This window comes from Paroedura picta, chromosome 11, assembly GCF_049243985.1.
Source record: "Paroedura picta isolate Pp20150507F chromosome 11, Ppicta_v3.0, whole genome shotgun sequence".
In the NCBI taxonomy this organism is placed as follows: Eukaryota; Metazoa; Chordata; class Lepidosauria; order Squamata; family Gekkonidae; genus Paroedura; species Paroedura picta.
Window position 1 is genome coordinate 5323059 of NC_135379.1, and position 24932 is coordinate 5347990.

Here is a 24932-nt window from a genome sequence, read left to right on the forward strand (position 1 = left end):
AAACGTTAACTTTGTACACAAAGCCCAGGGCATGAACGCTATGACATTTTACTGCAAAACAGAAATGCTTATATTTGCAATATAACTCTCCTCGTGATGGACTAAAAAAAGGAATGGGGCCCTTACAACAAAAGCAAAGCTGGAAAGCATTTGTAATCTTTCAGTATGCATATAAATCTCTCGCAGCCATCAACACAGTGAGATTTTATTGCCATATAAATGGGAGCACCCTAATTACCCGAAAGAGGTGAAGACCACAATGGTCCCCCTGGCTCTATACAAGTCAAGTCTTGCAAATCAGGGAGCAAAAAGTGTGAATGGCACTCCTACCTTCAAAGAAATTTCCCCCTCCCTTTCCTTCCTGCATGATCCACAGTTCTGCTGCACTGTGGGTATGTAAACCATGATTAGTAATTAAGCTGGGAAAGAAGGAACCTGCTCCAGAGAAGAGTGTGTTAACTTTTACCCCATTCCTTTAAACCAGTGGTCCCCAACCTTTATTAGGCTGGGGACTGGCAGGGCATCGGGCCGCGCCCGTGCGGGCCATGCCCACGCATCGGGCCGCGCCTGCGGATCGAGCCGCGCCCGCGAGCCATGCCCGCAGAGCAGGCCACACCCGCGGGCCGCGCGGGCGCGGCCCGGGCCTGACTCCCTCTCCCCGCCCTCCCCGCAGTAAGAAGCTTCCCGGGCCGCAAGCTTGCGGCCTGGGAAGTTTTTTACTGCGGGGGGGGGGCGGGGAGAGGGAGCCGCGGCCCGGCGCCGGGCCGCAGCCCCCAGGTTGGGGACCACTGCTTTAAACTATGCTCTATGATGTAGAATGCATCAATCCTGAATCTTACTAGCAGGATCATGCTCTCAAAAGACAATATTTCGACATCCATTCAATCTCCACTATTAAATAAGCTTGAATGTCATTTTTAGTCTTTTCAAACACACAGTTTCTCTAACAACTATTATAATTAGGAGGTGGTACCTACCATTGGCGACTTATAGTATCTATGCAGTATATTAATGAAATCTGTAATAGTTAACATTCCTGTAATAAAACAAGAGAGATTGTTAGAAAAAACATTTCAAAATTAAGTCTTAAGTAATATTTTATTTACCCAGCTTGTTGGGGGATAAACGGTAATGACTGGGGAAGGCACTGGCAAACCACCCCATATTGAGTCTGCCATGAAAACGCTAGAGGGCATCACCCCAAGGGTCAGAAATGACTCGGTGCTTGCACAGGGGATACCATTACCTTTTTAAAAAATACTTTACTTATATATGATTTATATTTGATTTATATTTGATTTATATCTGGATATGGATGCAGTATGGAGCCCCAATTCTGTTATATCTCTATGAACAACTTCAGGTCTCCTGAACCCTGCTCTTCACTCCCTTCACACACAGTAATTAGTTACTTTTGCTTTCAAAGCAAAAACTAGCTTCTTTTATAACCAAATTGGCAAACTGTGACATGTGTTCCCATGCAAACCACAGCTCTAACCCCTCTTGAGTCTCAATAAGAAAGGTGGGCTACACAGCAAGCAAACAGACAAGGTAGAAACTATGTTTCACCTCTTCACAGAGCTGACTCCTAAATACAGTGACGCTGGTCTCTTGGAATCTGAATTTTTCCCCATTAAGCTTCCTAATTCCTTACAGTCTCAAGGAACAGGAACCAAACACATAAGCAACCCACCAGACGTGAGCCCATGCCTCACATGTTGAATAATGCACTTTCACTGGGCTTTTGCAATGGGATTTTCCTAAACGAAACTCACGGTTCTGAGTAAAAATAAAAGATTTGAAGGGAAGGAAGAAGCAAAACCACTGGGACATCACAGTCCACAGTAATGCGGATTTTTTTTCTTTACAAAACTCTCTTATGATCATTGCTCATCTCCCCTCAAGGTGTTGTATGGATAAACATTGCCCTACCTACAAAACTTTGTTTTTTACTCTCCCACAGTGGAGCCGCTCGAACACCATTTGCCACCAGGGCAAAGAAAGCCTTCTTTACCTGAAAAATTAAGAAAAAAAAACACATTACTTTAAAAGGGGAGGTTAAGAAATCCAAATCATTATTAGGGCCTGACTAGAAACTGGGATTACCTCGGCTCCAATCTCTGCCCAGTCAAAAACTAGGTGACCCTCGCCTTGCCATTAACTTTCAGCCTGACAGAGTTGTTCGTAGGATAAAATGGAGACATGAAGAATCCCCTACCCAGAAGATAGTGTTAACAGCCATAGTTACTAATAAAAGGCCCATATTTATGCCCATATTTATAGACGAGTGGACTTCCAGCTTTCTAGATGCCAAGATGTGAGCAGTAACTCCCGAAAGCTCTTTCCCTGCCACAAATTGCTGTTAGTCTTCTAGGTACCACTGGACTCTTGCTCTTTTCTACTGCTACAGACAGGCATCCCATTCAAGTGCGGGAGTCATCTTCCATTCCAAGCAGATGTACCCTGAGTTCCCAAAGATAGGGCGGAGCCCTATTAACAAAAAAACCTTCCAAGAAGCAGAAGAGGGCAGCTTCATAATATGCAAAAAGAATCACTAGCCAGCAGGTACTCATTTGAGTCCTAACCCAATGCTATAGTGCAGGAGTAGTCAACCTGTGGACCTCCAGATGTTCATGGACTACAATTCCCACGAGCCCCTGCCAGCAAACGCTGGCAGGGGCTCATGGGAATTGTAGTCCATGAACATCTGGAGGACCACAGGTTGACTACCCCTGCTATAGTGGAGTGTTTGTTCATATACAGACATATAGATGTAAAGAACCTGAAACTACAAAACAGACACACTGAAATCATACAGAAATCTTTCCCTATGTACTCCATCAGTCTGGCATTACACGTACAGGAGTAAACAGGATAGGAACAACAATGTAGTTTTGGGCTCTTCTTTGTAAGCTTCCACACTTCTTTTAGGATATAAAAATGAATTTGTTCTCTATTAAAGTTCCAGTGTAATCCAAATATTTTTGTCAACAAGATCAGCTTGTAAACCAATAATGAGAGATTTTATCATTCATTCAGTGGTTAGGCAGATATTTTAAGCAGTGCATTCTGAGCTCGCAAAAGAAATATGCTTGAAAGAAATTTATTATTAACTTGTTAACCACTGTTCTTGGACCAGCCCACTTACAGAGAATGAAAGCACAATAAAACAGTAATCCCAAATAAAAACCCCAATCTCTGAGACAACCCCATAGGGCTCAAACAAAATGACAGAGAATTTGTGAATGTGGGAAGTTTTATGCCATAATGGTTATTTCCCCCTCCCCTCCCAAAATGACATAGGTTTTTGTTTTGAGAACATGCTTTGTGTTAAACAATTACAAAGGTATTTAAAAACAAAACAGAGAATCCCAGAGTGGTCTTTTTTTAAATGACTTTCCCAATCTCTGACACATGTTGTGAGGGGTCTCAAATTTAGCAAAAAGCTTTAGATCACTTATATGGCTTGACATAGTCAGCAGCATTGTTAATTCTAGTCAGAGTAGGACATGTAAACAGAAACTGCTGGACAAGTCTCTGCATGACTGGGATTACTCTTGCAGAGACATTGTTGTACCAAGCACCATAATTACTCTTGATGGTCAGGAAGGCTGCTGATACAGCACAACATAATAAGAGGCCCCTCTCTGATGATACAGCGCTAGGCAACTGTGACCCTCTGCACTTTAAGAGTCTCACCAGATGTCTGTGCCAACACAAATTAAAGGCTGAACATTTCAGTTGAGTGCCGATGCAGTTTTTTCTCACTTCCCCTCAAACCCTCTCTTAATTATCATTCAGCCATACACCTTTGTTTGGTCTCACGATCTTAAAATTACATGTCCATTCACTTATACCCCATTTTTCAAACGACATTTTTTATTAAGCTGCAATACATAAATATAGGCAGTTTCATATTATGTCAAATCAAGGTGTGCCATATAACATTAGTAAACCAATTTTATGTAACCCCACCCCCACATTCAGATGTACAGCCAACAATCCCTATCCAACAGTTGTTTTATCAAACCACCAATGATGATTTAAATATTTTACATAGATAAGAATTTCACATTCCCTGAACCTCAGACCATTGTCTGCTAGATCATTCACCATTCTCCACCAACTGATTGCTCACCAGCCATTCCAGGTATAAAAATGAAAAGAACTAACACTGGACTTTATCACTAAATGGAGAACTGAGGGCAGCTGGGGGGGGCACCCTGAAGGGTACCAGTGGACTTCGGGGGGGACATCCTGTTCTGTCTGACTCCCCTCCAGGATGGTGGTGGATGAGAACATGTTGGTGCCTTTTCAGCAAAGGTGCTCAGACTTTGGACTGTTCTGAAGCAGGATGCCAAATGAATTGCCACATCCAAAGTGAAGACACAGTTTCATGATGCATTTCACTCAAGAGGATAGAATGAAATCCATAGCTGAGGGGAAATTTTTTTGATGCCTTACTTATGCTGCAGGTACTTTGATTTGTAGGGCTTTTGTTTCTTTTTATTATTTTAAAAAGTCAACAATGCAATCATTTTTATAAAGATCATAACTTCGAGAAAAAGCATGTAATAGTGTGCTTCCTCTTTTAACAGTGTTCCAGTATCCTGTACTTACATCTTGGACAAGAATAATTAATTCATCTGTGCATGGAAATGTGCAAGATTACGGATGTAAAGTATCCAACCATGAGAAATTCAGGTAGGGATTTCCATGTATGGAATTCTCAGTATTTGTTTCAATGCAATTCTCAGCATTTTTCAATACAGTTTGCAGGTGTATAAGGAGTCAAATTCAGATTTGGACTATGGTAGAGGGGAAGCTAAGCCTTTCCCTCTCATTTTCCTGACCTAAATCAATGTCTACGTGCCACTATTTGGCTCACTGGGCATTGTGGCAAACAGTACTTCCCCCAGGCCATTTGAAATTGGGAAAATGGCAGGTGTGTGTGTGTGAGGATTTAATCTGCACTTGTGCTGTTCTCATGTTCTGAATTGGGCAACTGTTCTTGTGATAATTTAAACAAGTGAATTCCTAGTATCATGTTGTTTTCTAGTGACAAAATTTCAGTACTCTACTGATAGGATTAACTTTATACAGCTACATGTAGGAGCAAACAATTAAGATGTTCCATTTCTTAGTCTCTATGTTCAATTTTTCCAAGCCTAATATCACTGCGAGCCTCTTGTGGCGCAGAGTGGTAAGGCAGCCGTCTGAAAGCTTTGCTCATGAGGCTGGGAGTTCAATCCCAGCAGCCTGCTCAAGGTTGACTCAGCCTTCTATCCTTCCGAGGTCGGTAAAATGAGTACCCAGCTTGCTGGGGGGTAAACGGTAATGACTGGGGAAGGCACTGGCAAACCACCCCGTATTGAGTCTGCCATGAAAACGCTAGAGGGCATCACCCCAAGGGTCAGACATGACCCGGTGCTTGCACAGGGGATACCTTTATCTTTACCTTTAATATCACTGCTCATATTTGCAGGATGCCATGGGAAAGAGGTGAAGTCTGCATCAAGACGGTTTCTAAATGCATGCTTAATTATGATTATATAAATAATGTACAATGACTGAAGTACTTAGTACTTTAAGGAGTAAAATATTTATTGTGACATAAACTTCTGTAAGTCACAGCCCACAAGTCTATTCCACAATAAACACATTAGTCCTTATGGTGACACAAGCTTCTTCATTGTTTTGGCTGTAGGGAGCAAGTAATTATCTGGAAAAAAAAGTATACATACAAGTAAATACTGTGAGGTAAAGTGCTTTTTTCATTTGAAATTCACAGGTATATAGTTCACAGGGGACAGACCCAGTTCTGATCCACTTGACATTTCAGAACATTTTGCCTGTAACATATTATTGCACCCACATAAGTATTTTCAGGTTATGTCATCAGGTTTTTTTTTTCATTTTGAAAGGAAATGAGGTTCAGGAGGCCATTAGTCCTGAACTCAAATATTGATTCCAAGAGAAATATAGCTTCTTGCTGCAACTTCAAAGCATCTGCCCATTTCTAATACTTTGATGCTATAATTTAAAAACAAACACACACGCACATTATGTATGGGTTTCCAAAACAAGGTCACCTTGATGAAGCTTTATTTTTAATTACAGCATGTGTAATTTACTCAGTGACTGGAATCTTAAGAATGCTGTCCTGGGAGTGAGCAGAGCTGATGGAGATTCTGAGTGGACCTGCTTAGGATGGCTCTAACACATTAAAAGGCATTCTAAGAGGACCTCACCTGCAACGTAGTGTCAAAGACGACAAGCTTTGAGCTTGTTGGGACAATGTCATAACACTTATGTGATTTCATGAATCGCATGTAAATGTCACTTTCAGATTCGCCAACAGCTGGAAGAAAAACAAAACAGAAGAATATAATTCCATGTATAGAACTTTTAAAATCTATACATAAATAAATACCCTTTTCAAACCATCTGGATACCATTATAATTTAAAGAACTCAAAACATCAACATCTAGGACTTCTGTGACATTCTCCAGCAGACTTTTATGGAACAAAGTCCGTAACTGAAAGCTGAGGTTCTGTTTGAAAAAGAATCAAAAGTACGTCTTTACTGTAGAATAAAAGGGAGACTGACCCAAAACCTGGAAGAGACTTTGCTGTACTCAGCGTCAGAAGCCAGCCCTGAAAGAAGAAACCTCTGCTCTGTGCTTCCCTTAGTGAAATACGTATTTGGCCACAATATTAATTTACTCTAGAAGTATTTTTGCTTATTGACCACTTTCCTAGAAAAACAGTCATCCAAAGCAGTCTCCAAGAAACTGAATTAAAAACATGTATTACAGAAGTAAACAAAAAAAGAATCACTACTTGCTATTCATGTTTTGCCTTTATTTACTGTGCAGTCCTCTGCAGAATTACTTTAGTAAGAAACTATCCAATAAGTATGCATTTCCTTGAGACATTGATATTTCCTGGGTGCATGCATTTCTTTGAAGGGAAAGAATGGCTTTAGTAAATCTGGCAGTGGGGTGAGATTAAGCAGCTGAAAGACTCATTATGTTTTACCCAGTCACCACTCAAAGGGGCTATACAAGTATCCAATGGTTCAGAGCCACCACAAGTTACAGTTGTGCTAAAGACAGTGGCTGGAAGTTTTTCAGTTCCTTAAGGTTAACCTGCCTCCCACTGGCCTAACAAATTAAAATGCATCAAAATGTTTTAATGACTGTGAATTTTAAAGAAAGGATGCTATTGGAATTCTGCCAAAGGAAGAAAGCACCCCACTAGATCTTTTATATTCTAGCATGGAGATGTGAATGCCCAGAAAAATGCCCCCCCCCAACCCACACACAGAAATTTTTGAGCACCAAAAAAAGCCTCCTATGAAATGGTCTCACTTTCAGAATGGGGAAAATGATTAAGACAAGGTTTTACTCCCTCAATATGAGTGTTAAATATCATTATGCAACATAATCCACTGCTGATAATTCTTGCATATATCATAGATGTCAGCATATTTTCAAACTTGTATTTGCTTAAATGTGAGTAATATCATCCACAGTTTAATGTGTATGGTAATACACTATGGAATAATTCAGTGTTCTCAGCATTCAAGTTGAATTTCATATCTAAATATGCTGTTATTTTTTGTAACGCTGCTTTGTGCCCAAGTAACATACTTCCTTTATTGCAAAAACCATGTTTTCTGTCTTCAACCCTCCTTTGCCCTTATGGCAAACACAAAAGCACCAGGCTTTTTCACACCACTAACAGTGGCCAGGAAAGTCACTCAGAGGAGCTCAGAAGCAGAGTGTGTCTGATGTTTGTCTTAAAAGATGTCTTGGCTTGAAAGCCTCACCTCCCTTCGAGGCAACTATACAGAAAAGGGCTTCAGGATGGAAGCCAGGTTATCCCCTCCTCCTCTTTACGTGAGTTTAATCCCAGAAGTCAGGTGGAAACTCTTCTCTAGAATTACTTTTTCCAGGCACCAAGCACTGGATTTCGCTCAAAAAGACAGCACTCTCTGTTACATAGACAAAATGCTTCACACAGTCCTATGGGAATCATAAACATGCACCTAAAAGTAAACTGACTGGACATTTGCTAGTTATCTTCCAGTAACTAAATGAGCAACCAGAATTTGAGCTTTAAATCTGAATTATATGCTAGTCTCTGAAGAAGCATTTCAAGGAAAGAACGATAAGCAACCCTTCTATCTCTAGAAGTCTCAAACATTGATGCCCCAATTGCTTTTCTTTAATAAAGCAAGGAGAACAAGGGTGGAAGCATTCACAGAATGGATGCAGGCATATCAAGGAGAGGCCTTTGAAGTAATAAACTCTGACTCACCAAAATTTATGCAGGAATAAATGTTATTTGTCTGTCTGTAAGGTACCAGTGGAATTCTGTTTTATTGGGGGGGAGGTGGATGAAAGAACAAGGCCATAGAAAAGACCCTAAAATCTATAAAGGGAATCTTACAACATTTTTGAAAAAAGCTTGTTGATCCATTTGGCTCTCTGTATCACCTTTCAAAACAAGCTGAGCAGTACAAAACTACTCATGTGCTATCAAGTGAGATTTTCATTGCAAAGGATGTTTGTAGAGGGGCCACAAAAGAACTTGTACCATTCCAATTATGAAGGTTTGCCTCAAAAGATCCATGCTAGATGCGGGGCTGGCTTTTTAAAACTGTCCAGAAACCACAACTGATCCAAAATAACAGCGGCCAGGATATTTTTAGAACTGGACACGGGCATTCTTGCCATTATGCTGAAAGCTCTGCACTGGGAGCTGATCTGTTTTCAGGCACAATTCAAAGTGCTCTTACCTAGACAGTCCTTAAAGGACTGAGACCATGGCACTTGAATACTGTCTCCTCCCCTACTGACCAGCCCACTAATTTAAATATTCTCCTCAAACTTTGAAGACTAAGGGAGAAGCAGGTGGCAACCAGAGACAGGGCTTCTTCAGTGGTGCACCTCACCTTTGGAATACCCTTCTCCTTGAAGCTCACCTGATGTCTGCTTTACCGTCTTTTGTGTGCCAGGCCAAAACATTTCTGTTTAATTAAGCTCTTAACTGATCAGTTCAATCCCTGTAAGCTATTATATGGTCTGTTACTATGTTTTCTGGATATCTTTGTAGGCTGCAGAAGGTTGGTTTATGCTGATTTCATGCTTTGGATGGTGGACTCTATGGAATTGTACCCTGCTAAGGTCCAAGCTGTACACCCCCAAATCGCCAAATATTTCTCCTAAATCCGAGCTGGCAATTCTAGACCCCTTACCAGGAAGAGGAACCTGGAAGATGAGAAGCAAGGCAGAAGAGAGCTGCACCTGACCCAGAACTTACTTTGTGTCATGTGTTCTTAGCTGCTCATGCGCGAGTGTGTAAGGAAACCGAGAACGTGTGGCAAGACCTACCAGACACTGAAGTACCATTTTTGGTAGCAGTCACACGTTTCAGGCAACTAAACTTAGCTCTAGATAGCTCCATAGACTCCCAAACAATATGACTGCTTGTTTTTACACTGGTGTCCAGTCCTAACTAACCGTTTGTCACTGGAAAAAAATTGTTGAGGAGGAGGAAACCAAGTTCCCCAAGGAACATTTTTATTCATTTACTGAAAGCTTTAAATATAGGTTGGAGCTGCATCACAACCAAAACATTCAGCAGTTATATTAAGAACAGTCTTAAATAGCATCATTATCTTTTATAAGCAGTTGGCTTTGACCATCGCAGTTCATGAGAAAAGTCTCCATAAGCATGACCACAGGGCTAGGATTGCTTCTTACATTAACAAAAATTTGCTTTTGTCTTGTGTTAAGCTAAGCTACTACAACTTTGTCCACATTGTACAAGGAGATGGAATACTGTAAGCTTTTGTGTGCGCACATATGAAAATGTGCAAGTTTCCTCTTGATCGATTAGAACTTAGCTTTCCACATTTTTTTCACACATACACACACACACTAACCCGCCACATATATGTACAATAAGACACTTTCCTGAATAGAGATATTGGTCTGAAGCAGCAAAACAAAGGTTCATGTGTGGGCATACAAAAGTGTACCTTGAATAAAACTTTGTTGGTCTTAAAAGTGCCACTGTATTTCAACCAGACACATTATTTGTAATTCCTGAAAATGCCATTCATGTGTATACATGCATATGTAGCTGGGAAAAAGAACACTGAGAACAGAAAAAGCTCCAAGAACGATTTGTCAAACATTGTTCTAAGCTGCCAGAACAGCTAGTCGATGTACTTGAACAAGAGCAGTTTGTCGCAACAAACAATGGAAGCTATGTGCCATGTAGATGGGCAGCCTTGTCACACCTGGCCCAACCACATTCCCACAGTTTGTCAAGTGTGTTTCTCATGATATTCAGTATCAATTTCCAATTGCTTATTTGTATTCTGCTGCTGTTTCTCTACTTGGTCTTGGACTGTGATAACAGATTCACAAAACTAATTTTTAAAAAGCTGGAAAACGCACACTCCAGATTAACTTCACCTCTGAATTTTCTCCCTGTGGTCTTATGGTAATTGAAAAGTCACTTTTAATCCTGACTTCTAACAGAAAACTTCTAAATAACAGAGAAAAAAGACCTAGCTGTACATTTTCTACCTCAGGACTGGTCGCTTGCATTTGTTTGTGTCCAGCAATACTTACTGACCCTTGTCTGGAGACCTTTCAATGGGACTTCATTTGTGATTTTATTGTGGGTCCTTTTGGCTGTTACAGTTGCAAAAGACCCATTTAGGTATGCAAGTGGATTGAAGACACGGCTACGGACTCCTCCAAACTATACAGTAGTATTTACATATATATACACATATACACGCGCGCGCGCGCACACACACACACACACATATATATTGCTTGACATAAACTGATCCTTGCAGACAACTTGAACTGAGAGTCATGGGGGCAGAAACTACGGAGCCAACCCATATTGGGCTTTTTCATCACTCAAACAAACCAGACAGGGCTTGCAGCGGTGAAGGAATGCTTCCTTGCTCCCTTTACAGCTGTGTTATTATTAAATACAAGGGTTTTGATGCAGGCTGCTCAATGCAGTTAGTGAAAGCTTGAAGACATAAAAGCCTACTGTGTGTTATTAAGACTGAGGCATAATAAATATGTATGTGTTATCTTTAGTACATCAAAGTTTGGCATAAAACGTAGTCTCTATTGCAGAAGCAGCTGGAACGTAATCTTGTACATGTTATTTTTTAAGAGATTGTGGATGAGAACAAATCAAGTTCAGTTCAGTTTTTGTGGTGAGCTCTATATGGGGCTTGCCTTCACGACATTATCGTAATACCAGCTAGCGCAGAGTGCTGCCACTCAAGAGTTAACAGACACAAAGCAACATCAGCTTATTGCTCTGAAACATCTGCACTGCTTCTGATGTTTTTTAAAGCACAATTTGAGGTGCTGATTTTGACCTACAAAACTCAAAACTATCTAGTTCCTTAAGATCTTAGGGAGTATTTCACCTCCCACAAACTACAGAGGTCTGCCTGGGAGGAAAAAAGGATAAGATACTATTTGGCTTCTACAATATATAGGACTTTGTTGTCACCCCAAAATTTTGCAACACCCTCATATGGAAGATCTGTGAGTCTCCCACACTGTAACCTTTTCAGGAGATTAAATTTTCCTTTTCTGACACATGTTTAAAGGCAGTCCTTGCTACCACTTGTTTCTTCTTTGCTAATTTATAAAGGTAAAGGTATCCCCTGTGCAAGCACCGAGTCATGTCTGACCCTCCAGCATTTTCATGGCAGACTCAATACAGGGTGGCCTTGCCAGTGCCTTCCCCAGTCATTACCGTTTTTAGCTACTTATAATTTAACTTCTGGTTATTACCTGCTTTATGGTTAAGTTGCTGTAGTTTTCTGCCACAGCCAGCTTTGGAAACACACTGAAAGACAGCATACCAACCTTGTATAATTAATTAAATAAGGAGCCAAACCAGGCATTAGTTCAAACTCATGGCTGCCATAGGGACCTGTAGTCATATATAGCAACTGTGAGTTCCCTCTGGGAACCCAATCTTGATGCATCACAATGGCTCAGTTCAAGACAGGACCAGAGCACTGGGGGAAGAAGGACTTCAGCCTTCACCCACATGCCATCTTCCAGAACCAATAAGGCTCCAGGCAGTCCCCTGATGAGCAAATGGGTTTCATCTGGGGGCATTTCAGGTTGGGAAAACAGCACAGATGAGGGGTGGTGGGAGGGCTACTTCAGTTCTATAACGGCTTCTACATCAAGTCATGATTCACCAGAGCCAAAGTTCCAAAAGAAGCAACAGAATTCCCAAGTGCTTACCTCCCTTATGAAAGCCAAAATCTCACGACAGCAGAATGCTGGCAAGGTAAGCGGTGTACACTTTGTGGGTAGGTATGCAGATGGCAGCCTTTCACTGACATGCTACCTTTAAAACACCTCAATTATGACAATGGAAACAATACATTTCAAATACTTACGTGTGTGAAAGCAAGCACCAGGCATGTAACAAACGTCAGAAGGACTGCAGCGGGATATAACGTTTACCTAAAGCTAACCTCAACTTTGCTGAGTTTTGAATCTTTCTTTCCTACAGAATACCTCCATGATAAAAAAAAAAAAAGCAATGCACCAAGCAGCCTTAATGCTCTACCTGAACTGGAACAGATATTTTAAGCCCAGTGCTTAAATATTAATGTCAGGTGTCCCAAATCAGTCTGCTGCTGTTGTGTTGTGGGACAATACAGAACAAAAAGAGACCAAAAAAACTGGGTAGCACAAGGCAAAATTCCACGTGTGCTAGCTTCCCTGAGAGAGAATGGTATAGGAAACGCAGCACGCTCCTTTGAGAAAATTTAAGTAGACAGCCTGACAAGAGTCGCATATTGCAGCTGTCTCTTCATCTTCTCCAGCTTGTTCAAGAAGTAACTACTAGGCTACTTATAAAGAATTCATTCTTTTCTAATCATCTCTCTACCATGAGGTCACGGAATGCATGAATCATCCTAGGTTTAAAAGCCAAAGTGAGGGCTGTGCCTTTTAAAAATTGGTTCTGGAAAGCCCTTCTGGTCTGCAAACACCAGACATTTACTATTCATTTTAAGTATTGACACATTCACATGCCAATTCCAAAGGCAGAGTTATATGTTTTGCATGTACCAACAGATCATGGGCTGTTGTTCTGGGAATGAACCTTGAAATTTCTCTGATTTCTATCGATTCCCCTTCCCATTGCAGGTTCGTGCAGAACCTCTCATGCCATTCTGAGGACCACCTTGATTTTCAGGAGCTGCTTTTTAGGTGGCGCCAGGGCAACAGCAGCAAAGCAGAGGTAGCAAAGCACTATGTAGTAGCATGTCTACAACACAATCCTACATGTCTGCTCAGAATGAAATCCCACTGAATTCAATTGAGATTTCAGACAAAGTAGATGTGAAGTGTTAAGATTTCATGAGCGGATTTCTCCACTTTGCTGTGCAGGTCCCAAGGCAAATGAAAGATGATTAATCAGTGAAGAAGGGATTTAACCCTCCCACCCCAATACCTCAAACCTACTTCTGATATCTGATGGGGAGAATTTTATTTTGTATTATGCTTTGTATTAATAATTTTAATTCATTTTGGCTTATGGCTATGTGCAAATAAACGGACTTTGATGTCTAATGGAATGCATGCTGGCATGCTCATGACTACAACATGCACAGAGAAGCACCTTCAGTACTCCCCCAATTTCCACTGTGGAGCCAATACTGGCTCTGTTCCTTTTCCAGCCAGTTAAAGGTTAATATAATCTTTAGAACAATTTTGTATATTTTCCCATATTTCTAGTGTATCTTACCTTATCCTTTGTTTAAGGAACTCAAAGGTATGTATATGATTCCCTCTTGGTTATTTTATCCCCGAAACAGCCCTACAAGGAAAGTTTGGCTAAGTGTGTGTGACTGACCCATGGTCAACCAAGCAAGCTACATGGAAGATTGAAGATCTGAACATTGATCTAACCCCTTATACCACACTGGCTCGCCATCATGTAAACCAGCACAAAACATGCATTGCTTAAGCAGCAGTCAGAAGAAATTACATATTACAAAGCTATTTATAGCCAAAACTGGGGTGGGGGAGTGTCTTTCATGCTAACCAATTACTTGGAATATTTTTTTTACTTCCTTGCAATTATCACTTCTAATCAGAGAACATTTTATGCAAATAAGAGCTATTTGGTTCCATTCTGAAAGCGCTATAGATTTCTGGATATTATAATTAACAGCACAGACCATTTACCAGTTTTATCTGTCTTGGAATTCCACAGCTAGAATTTAGTTCATGATAGATCTACTGGACTTTCCTTGTCTTCAAAACACAAAACAGGATACCAGCGAACAACAGCAAGGGCAACACATGACACCACTATGCCAGTGAATGACCTTTAGAAGCCTTCATTGCAGCCCACTCCAGGAAAAAAACCCGGGGATGTCTGAGGATGTATTCTTGTTCTCATGACTTTCTCTGAAGTAGTTCACATATGTACAAAATTGAGGGAGAACAGAGGGAAAAGTTTTGATGAACCAAACCCCAGCAACATTGGAAAAGGGATGGGACCGCCCAGAGCTGCAAAGAATGGGCAGCAGGAAAACCCAAATAAATAAATAAATAATGCTCTGCTGCCTTGACCTGGATAGCCTGGCTATCCCAATCTTGTCAGATTTCGGAAGCTGAGCAGGGTCGGTCCTGATTTGCATTTGGATTTGGATGGGGGACTACCAAGGAAGTCAATGTTTGCGATACAGAGGCAGGCAATGGCAAACCATGTTTTTACTCCCTCTTGCCTTGAAAACCCCATGGGAGTCACCATAAGTTGGTTGTCACTTGACAGAAAAAAATAACAAATCAACAGTGTGCCACTGAAAAACAAGTTGTCTTGACTGCTCCAGGATTCAAGCCTAAGAACCTGGGATTTCTGGGCTCCAGACTTAACCCTACACTCTCTTGCAATAAGGTAGTCCTCACCATATCTAGAACTTCTGCTGCTACCTGATGCAACAGAAAGAAATGTACAGTCCTCAAATAGTTTCTTTCTGCATTCCTCCAGAAAACAGCTAAAGCACTAAAAGCTTACTAAGGCTCTCTCCGGCTTGGGGTGTGGGAGATGCAGTTTGCAAGTGAAATTTGCATAAGCATTAGGCTTAGAATTAAACAGAAAGTCAAAGGATAATGGTGGAGGTCAAGGACAATGTGGGCATAAATATTTTCCCGTCACATTAGGAGTCTGACTCATAACAATGGCAAACCTAATTAATCACAGCATACAGAAACCAAGGTGGTCAAGAGGAAACCTCAGGCAGGTAATAGGCTTATTTTGCCTTTCAACAGACTTATTTATAGTCCCAGGTTTGCACAGAGTAAGCCAGCTCTAAAAGGCAGTAGCAGTTTAAAGATGTGCAAAGCAGAACACTTACTGGCCCAACAGATGTCTAATGAGATGCAAGTAGGCCAAGAAAGCAAAAACTAATGATAACTACAACTTAGTGTACATTCACTCCAGAGTAAGAATAAAAGTTAAGGAACAAAAGCCACCCTTTGGGCTACATCAATATGGTGTAGAATAAATACAAGCTGGAAGCCATAAAAGGAATTGCTGGGAGAAAGGGAGAAATTATAAAGAAGTTCCCTGCCCTCTGACCTTTAGAAGCCTCTGACCCCAAATTCCCATCCAGTGTAAAATATAAGCTTTTGGGGTCTTTGGGAGGCCAAATTTTTTTTGCTTTGAGTCTTAATCATTCTTCAATGTCTCCTGGAACATGCTCAATCCTCAACACGCCATTGCAAGAGGGATTTTGTTAGTTTACAAAATCATGTTTTCTGCATCTAGGGCTGGGCTCCATGGTTCCTGTGGACACTTTGCCTGGTGTTCACCAAGTGCTTTTCCGGGCGTGTGTTTTCCTCAGCAGGCTTTCAGATTGGCTATGCAATTTTTTAAGAAGTTGCTTTGAGAACAACTGCCGCCACACCACATAAGAAGCTGTATAACTGAAAGTATACAGGATAATACTTTTAAATAATAAGTTTGTTTTAAAGGCATCCTTTTAAACAGGGCCATAAATATTACCATTGTTAATGACTTCACTCCCTTACATCATGTGGTTATCTCTGCCTCCTTTTGTGGTAGTGCCCATCACCCTCTTTTGAAATTCTAAAGGTGTCTGCAGGCACAAAAAGGTTGGGGACCCTTATCTAGGGAAACTTCTGAGTCCAGGGAAGCTCTTGGCCATGGAGTTGACAGTTTCTTATGATTGGAAAGGCGATTCTTTCTCCTGGTGTCTGGCCATTCTGTTTCTCTAAGCTGACCGCCATGTTTGCTACCCAAAAATTCAACCATTGTACTGATGGTTGTCACCCGTTGCCTTAACCACTGAGCTATAGAAGGCAATATGAACTCCTGGCATCATGCTTGTGCACTGTGAGCTTCAGAGGATGTGAGATGGCTCCTGTGACTCCCCCCCCCATCAAGGTTGCCACTGGCACATACGGATCTGTCTTTCATTTATGGCAGTGGTTCTCAACCTTACCTTTCTAACTTCAGCAGCAGCTGTGGTGGCGGTGGCAGCGTGCACATGTGCACAACAAACCAGGCGGTGTGGAAACAGCCATTGCCACTGCTCTGCCCGCCGGACGATGCCTCTGCCTGCCTCCACATGCCACCGTTTGCAAGCTGCTGCCTCTGTACACCACCGCCGGGCAACCTGGGGACTCCGGGGAAGGGGCCAAGCGACCCCAAATGGGGTTGAGAACTCCTTGTTTATGGGTAATGTGTAGGTATCCACAAGTATCATCATGACTAGTCCACCGTGTTAGGGTTGCTGGAGAAACAGTGGCTGCTACATTCTTTTGATATTGTTGCTAGCTTTACCAGTCCAAACTCTGCTGTAGTCATAGCTATCTTGCAGAGCAGCCACACCCTTTTATTTGCATCATATCCAATAATTTATGGAATTCAATACCCGACATAAAAATTATATCTACACAGAAGACTGCTCAGTCTGCAGTAAGATAAGAACAAAAGAGCAGCCTTGCTGGATCAAACCAGTAGTCTGGTCCAGCATCCTGTCTCAACTTATTGCCCTGGAAGATCAACAAACAGGCTAAAGAAACCAAGGACTTTCTCGGATGTTGCCTCCTAGGTGGTATTCAAAAATCGGCTGCCTATGTTTTTCTATAGATTGCAACATTCATTGGGTTTTTTCCTCATTGTTTTCTATCTTTGTAACAGGGGATACCTTTACCTTTACCTAATCCAGTTTTATTGCACTGTTTGTTGTACATATTATACTGGCCTTTCAATGTTGTTCTCTAACTCTAATCCATGATGAGTCTTAATGAAAAAGGTAGACTACAAGTAAATAAATATATGGAGGTTCCCTTTAGTTATCATGACCAATAGATCTATCATCAAATCTGTTTCAGTCTTAAAGCCAACTATGCACAATTCCATCTCAGGCAATGACTTCATAATTGAAATCACTTGTTCTTGTGTATCTGAAGAAACAGAGACCATCTCACATGTGCTGTTACACTGTGCTATACTGGGATCTCTCGTCAGTGCTCTGGCAATTACATTATTCTAAACTGTTTTCAAATGATGTGGGTTGGTTGGAAGCTGTTGGTAGATTTCTTGCATACACTTTATAATGATTTTAGTACAAGTATCAAAGCCCATTTTAAAAATGGGCTTTGAAAGGGGAGGCAGGCGTGAGTGGGTGTCCACAGCTCCCTTTGGCCCACAAAGTGGGCTAAAGGGAGTGGAGAGCCTCCCCCCGCCGGCAGCGAGAGGGCTTTGCGGCCCGCAGGAAGGCTGCAAACTCCCCCCCCCCGGCTCCCTATCAGCAGGAGTAAAGTCCTGTTGCTGCCTCTCCTCGTGGGCGATAATGGAGACCGCAGCCACAAGGCTTCTAGAGGCAAGGAGGGAGGGTGGGAGCTGGAGAGGGAGAGCCAATCAGGGTGGACTTGGACGGACAGGGCCCTGGGAAGTCTCCTCCCAGGAGGCTGTTTCCCAAATATAAGGGAGCAAAATAGTGTTAAGGATTTAATGTTTTACTGATTTGCTCTGTTTCGCTTTATCCATAATCCAACCAGCCTATGGTTGATGGGATTGAAAATTAAATAAAGGATAAGGTAAGGTTGAGTAAAATCTTTTTGTCCATCCTGAAGCTATCGATTTCATTAGGCCCTCCAGAGTTCTGTTATGCAAAAGAAAAACTTCTAATTTCATAAACCTCTTATCTTGAGGCCATTTAGTTACCTTTTTTTCTAAAATGAAAAGCACTAGACTGTTTTTGCCATTCCAGGCAAGGGAAATTATCCCTTTGGTAATCTTGGTTACCTTTCTTCAGCAATTTCCCAAGCTCTGGAATATCCATTTAGAGAGACAGCAAGCAAAACTCTAGATAGTATTTCAAGTGATGCTACACCATAAATCTATTTAGGGGCATTAAAATATTGACCATTTTATTTTCAATTTCTTTCCTAATAACATCCATCATGCCCTTTTCACTTCTGCTGCACAATGACTAGACATTTTCATTAACTATCCACTACAAGATCTCTTTTCCCCAATTCTATGAATGCTAAAAGTGAGTCAACCCTCCCAAATACAGTGGTTGCATTCAGATGTGACAATAAACTAGCCCTGACCAGGATAAGCCAAGGCTTACCCAATCTTGTCAGATCTGGGATGCTAAGCAGGATCAGCCCAGGACTTGTATTTGGACAGGGGACGGCCAAGAAATACCACGGTCATGACACAGAATCAGGCAATGGCAAACCACCTCTGAATGTTTCCTGCCTAGAAAACCCTACAAGGTCAACATATCTCAGCCACCAATAAACTAGGGCTCTGAATGCATGTAGCCCCAACCAACTAAAGCTTGTTGTGTCACTTGAATTCACCATCCACAGTTATTGCCCCAAGATAGTATTATAAGAGGTAGGAGAGAAGCAAGGAGCAGACAAAAGGGATTTATGCACAGATTAGGATTTAAATCTGATATACTAACCAGTATGTGGTTTATGATAATGAAACCAGAGGGACTTACTTCTGAATAAAAATGTGTAGGATTCGGCTGCCAATATATGGCACTAGATCCACTGAACTTTCTTCTAACCCTATTCCCCAAGCAATTAGCAAAGAAAGCAATTTTGTTGCTAAAGAATTCATATCAAAGTTTTTTCCCCTTTAGTTTAGAGCAACACTAGCAATGAGTTTTGGCATTGGAGAGAGTCAGCATCTGCATATAGAAAGTATATATTATTCTAATAGCAAGCATTCAAGTAGGAGGCGTTTTTTGTCCCTGGCTACCAAACTGTAAGGCATCTTGAAGAACCAATGCAGTTTTGTACCCCACCCCCAAACTGTGTGATGAGAAATGGACAAAAGCCAACATTGCAGCAGAACCAGTTATCCAAGACAGACTCAGCTCTGCACCAGCCCATTAACAGAACTGATAGGTATATGGTTGATGCTTAACAGTTTTGTTCTTATACAAAGCAGTTCTGCAATTAAGTGGAATTTTAGGCCAATTTGTTTGAAGAATAAAGACAAGCCATTTTAGAACACTTTAAAAGTGAACAAAGGCAACAGGAAAATGACCAGTAAATGTTTGAGGTTAAAGTTCCAAAAATATTCAGAGTGTAATCATAGGAAACCAAATAAAAAAAGACAGGATTCTCATGATTTGGTATTTGCCACCAGTAAATCAGTCTTCAGAATACAGCGGTAAAGTACCCTCCTCCCAAATGAACACAGATTCCAAGAATCATGCCTGTTTTCCATGCCTTGTCTAGCAGATTCCAAAAATAATGTCTTACAACTTGACAGAACAGGTGTATCCCTGTGTTGCTGAAAAGGCACCCTCGTTTCTTAAAAGCTGGCTTCCTGACTATTTGGGGGCATAGGGGGATAAATGAATCAATCTCACTTAGTCTCCATCCATGGAGGCAATTGAAAAATATCAGCACAGTTATAGACTTGGGAATCAACACTTTCACTGGAGTAAGAGACAAGAAGCAGTCCCTGACATGACATAACATTTCTGCTGTTAACGAGGTGACATAGGACCATAGTTTACATACCCCTTTATTCCACAGCACTAATCTACCCTGCCCAATACTTCTCCTGCATTTGGGAAAGCAACACGGTCACTGGAAGAGGATCAGGTTACTCATCCAGAGAAAGGGACAGTGGCTAGGAAACGCCACGGATCTCTTACAGGAGGTCGGGCACCAACAATGGAACAAGTTCTGCTTTTGAGGTATTTTTAGAAGTGAGAACAATGGACTTCTTGGCTTCCAAAACTTTACCATGAAGTACAATTTTCATTCCCTCAGGCCATGAAGGGAGAGAGTGAAAGCATTAGTCGATGCTGATGTGTTTGCCAATTCAATTATGGACAGAAAAACTGAGGTTAGATCATCGATTGCAAATCCGAAGCAGACATTTTAACACAATGAAAGGCAACCTTTTGGACCCAAATGCTAAAAAACCTGCAACATCTACCTACCTGTGGAAACGCTGGTGTACCAGTAAACAAGGGAAAGGAGAAGGACGGAGGTTGTACTTGGCCAAACACACAGCGAGCAAGCCAAGCCACAGCAGCGCTAACAACCAATGACTGTGCAGATCTCGGAAGTGATGACAGACATAAGCCATGCCTACCACCTTCTGCCACAGTCCCAGCAGCACTGGCAATGACTCAGGGGCTCACCTCAAAATTAGTAAGGTGGAGAGCTGAGCCTGTGTGCGGAGCAAATTCTCTGTATACAGATGAGGATTAACATTCTAAAATGCATCTTCTGAACCATAAGATCTTGACTGGTCACATAATAAGGCCAGATTCTGACAATGTAACAACAGTGAACTACAATGAAGGGGCAGTTTAGGAACCAAGACAAGAGGCCTCTTGGGGGGAAAATTGTTACAATTACAGTTAACTTGTGTATTTTTTGTTGCAGAGGCACCTCTATTAAAACAACAACCATAAACCAGATTCTACATCCCATTTGCTGTATTTTGCTGTCAGAATTTCCAAAACGGGCAAAGCACTAGCAATTACATTTTGTGTCCATTTATTAACTTAGCAGAATAGTATACTTTTGATTGCAAATAAAGGTGAAATTCACACCAGAGTGCTTCAGCATCTTTAAAATACTAACCTAAATTGAATTTAAGAGATGTATTGTTATTCTGAATAGATTATCCATAACAGCGAACAGACATTGATACCCAAAAAAAGCAGATTAATTCATCTCCACTGCAGAGCAATGTCTGTAGTCAAGTCATGTAGAAACTAATCCTGTTGGTCTTCCAAAGCAACATGCATGTAAAAGTCTTCAAAAGTCAGGCTTGCCCTTCATGAAGAGGTCCAGAAATCACATATATTTGGACTAAGCCATTATGAATGGCAAGAACATTCCTCTGCACAGTGCAATAAAGAAACTGAGAATCTACCCTGGATTTTAGAAGAGAGCTAATCAGAGGAAGTGGTTAAATAATATCTACGTAAACATATGTGCTGGCTCTGTATCACTAACAAAGAAAAACGGCTCTTATGAAAAACTGTTTTGATTCTTGTAATGTTCAGAAGTCTAATGCATTTTGTTGAGGGAGAAAATAAAAAGACTCTTGTGTGAAAGGTCTAGTTTGATTGTAAAAAAAACAAACCCTCAGCTATGAGTGGGAACACAAACAGCGCTTGTTAAATTATCCTTCTAATTAAGAAGAGAGCTTTATTAAAAGAAAACCAGACAAGAGTTTGTGTGATGAGGAAAAACCTCCACATAAAAACACTCCTCTCATTTAAAGAGCTTCATGATTTACACCATCTTTCAGCAATATTGTTTTGGTCTAGGAAATATAAGGTCTAGAAAAAAAACATACACTGAAGGACTCCCTACAGTAGTCACAACCGGTAAACAGGTTATCCCAGACATACAATGAAAAGGTTATAACAAAACTGTTCCAACTTATTGCAGTCCTTGTACACAATAATTTGATCTCATTAATTTGGATATAATTAAGTTTTGAATCCTGCTTTAAGACTGGTGAGAAATTAGGGATAGAATGATTGCCTTAGAGACTTAATACCATGCGCCTTTGTCTGAGAAAACCCACAGAAAGCAATTAGCCCTACCCCCAACCCTGCAAATAGTAGATACTCTCATGTCTCCAACAGGAGAAATCTCTAGACGGAATGCTAGAACCATAAAGTATCACAAGAGCCAAACACGCTGCAAGTAGTTCTCTAAATCCAAACTTGACAAACACAATGGAAGCAGTTTAGCTTGAAGGCATAAACTAAGCTTTCTAGAGCAGCACAGGGCAGCTTGTTTTTTGAGGCTTAGTGAAACATGCATTTCTGAACAGATGCCTTCTATTGTAGCTCTATAGAGGATCTTGTACTCAGTGTGGCTCTGTGCATTAAAGAAGTGTACTTATTTACGACTCACTTTTCTCCATCTAAAGGAGTCACAAAGCGGCTTCCTTTCCCCACAACAAGACACCCTTGTGAGGTAGGTATGGCTGAAAGAGTTCCAGGAGAAGTGTGACTAGTCCAAGTTCACCCAGTAAGTTTCATGTGGAGGAGTGAAAAATCAACCCTGGTTCTCCAGATTAGAGTCCATTGTTCAAAGCACTATACCACTGCCCACACAAAATTCTTCTTGGGGTTACAAGATGAACCCTTAATACAAAATACCACCCTGAAACCTTAAGCTGGCTGCGACTTGATGGTGCTTTCTACCCACCATCACAGAAACATCACAACCCATTAGAGCACAACAGTTATGACAGCCAACAGAGGACCTAAAATGTTCCTTGTTTTTGAAAGGCCAACTTCAGGTCCCAGTCACGCTTATACTGCTAAGGCATTTTACACAAACATGCAAAAGAACATGGGCTTGGGATGGGGGCTCACAGAGTTGTGGAAAGTGTCTCATTCCATGGGTTTCTGTGGGTCTAGGCACATCTGTCTACATGAAGACGTTTAGTGGAATTATCTGTTTCTCATGGGATCCAGCATAGAATGGGGGTTACTTCTGTCTGCTAAAGATACATGCAAGGCTGTAGCAGTGATGCACAATGGACTGACTGCAGCTTCTCAAGTCCACGAAACATTCCTCTTCCAGCATCAAAAGTAAACACCCCACCATCTCTGGAGATCAATTCCACACTTACTTTTAAAAAGCGGTGGAGAATTCACGCTTTGACCATAACCCCACCCCTCCAAGCACAAGCATGACAAGGCATTTAAAGGACACTGAGCAGGATGAACCAAAGCCACAGAGGGTGTGACATGTGTATCTTTTAATGAGGTAATTAAAGAAAAACAACCACGGGCAGCTTGCTATGTCACAGCAGCGCAGAGCGGAGAAAAAGCGGCCTCTGTTAAAATTCCCTCTTCCTACACAGTCTTTGCAAAGCCTCCCTTTCATCCTGCTTAGCCTGGGAAGGAGCCAAAGGAATGCCAACCCCCCCCCCCCCCATTTTACTAATGAAACCTTAATGCAGCATGCAGGCTGGTGACAAAACGTAAAAACCCAAATGTCACTGGAACCACCTTGAGCAACAGGGCAGCATACCTTGCGGGCTCACCTTCCCCCCCCCCAGGCAGGAGGGGTGGGTGGGTGATGTCCCCCTCCCCCATCCACCTCCACAGCAAAGTCCTCCTGAGCAATGGGCCAGGATGCCCCAGAGGCTGGGAGCCAGACCACCCGCCCCTTTCCACCTTGAAAGGGGGGGGGCGCTTAGCAAACCTCCAGCCCCCGCAGCCTCCCCTTGGGTGAAGCCGCCTCGCCCCACAAGGCAGCAGCGCAGCCGGCTCAGCAGGTGGGACCCCAATGGCCGTGTGCGTGTTGGGGGGGGGATCGTGGCCACGCATCAGCTGGGTGGGGAGAGAAGGGCGGCCCGCGAGAGACAACAAAGAGGAGGCGGCGGGGGGGGGGGGCTTCTCCCGGCCGAGCGGGTCTCCCCCTCCCCTTCCCCCGAGGCCGCTCCGGGCTCTCCTGCTTACCTTCATCCTCGAGCTCCAGTTTCTCCAGCATCCCTTCGGAGGCGGCCGGGGGCGGAGGAGGAGCTGCCTGCAGCAGGGCGGGGAGACAGAGAGAGAGAGAGGGAGAGACAGAAAGAGACGGCGGGATCAGCAGCAGCATCCAGGCGCTCGGCTCAGCTCAGCTCCCCCGCGGCGGCATCCCCGGCACCGGGGGGGCGGGCGGGCAGGCAGGGGAGGGGCCGGGCTCGGCGCGGGGAGGCGGGAAGCCGCTGCCGGGGCGGAGGGGCCAGCGCTCGGCCTGGCGGCAGCGGGCTCCAGTAGCGACGCCTCCCCGGGCTGACTGAGGCGGCGAGCGGAGCGGAGGGGAGGAGCCGGGCCGCCCCCATTAACCCCTTCGCCGTCGCGCCAGGCCCGCGAATGCAGCGCCGCCCCGACCCCCCGGGCGGCTCCCGGCCCGCCGACCCCGGGATTTAGCGGCGGCGGCGGCAACAGGAGGCTCCTTCCAGGGCAACGGCAGCCGCCGCGCGACCGTTAGAAACCAACGGCCGCGGGAAGAACGTTGGGCCGTTCCAACGGTCTCCCTCCTTTCTCCCCCCCCCCGTATTTTTAAAGTGGGGAGTGCAATGGAACCTTCCGGGCTTTCTCGGCCTCCCAGGCCCCTGTTGGTCTCTCCCCGGCCCAAGGGAAAGGTAACGACCACTTCGCAGACGGGGGGAGGCCCGGGCGTCTAGTGAGTTCTCTCTATAGGAAATTTGGGGCGGGGGGGGGTATCGCACTTGCTGTGAGTGTGATAGGCCGGATTACAAGATCCAGGTGTTTTTTTTAGGGGGGAAGGGGAGGCGGGATTAAACCCCACCTCTCTCGGCTGACGTTGGTATCGTCCGGTGTGCATTC

At 42.9% G+C, this 24932-nt stretch overlaps 1 protein-coding gene across 10 annotated transcripts in view; it reads right to left on the bottom strand.

The window, feature by feature from the left end:
* The window catches only part of PRKAG2 (protein kinase AMP-activated non-catalytic subunit gamma 2), a 138748-nt gene that overhangs the window by 13437 nt on the left and 100379 nt on the right, over positions 1-24932 (bottom strand). For 9 of the 10 annotated variants that reach the window (XM_077302819.1, XM_077302820.1, XM_077302823.1 and 6 more), the window contains 4 exons: positions 24060-24126; positions 6252-6361; positions 1933-2014; positions 978-1036 (listed from right to left, as the gene is read on the bottom strand). In XM_077302819.1, the coding sequence (XP_077158934.1) occupies positions 978-1036; positions 1933-2014; positions 6252-6361; positions 24060-24126 (318 nt within the window). Of the gene's footprint in view, positions 1-977; positions 1037-1932; positions 2015-6251; positions 6362-24059; positions 24127-24668; positions 24732-24932 lie in introns of those variants that run through there. The other variant, XM_077302825.1, reaches the window with a different exon arrangement.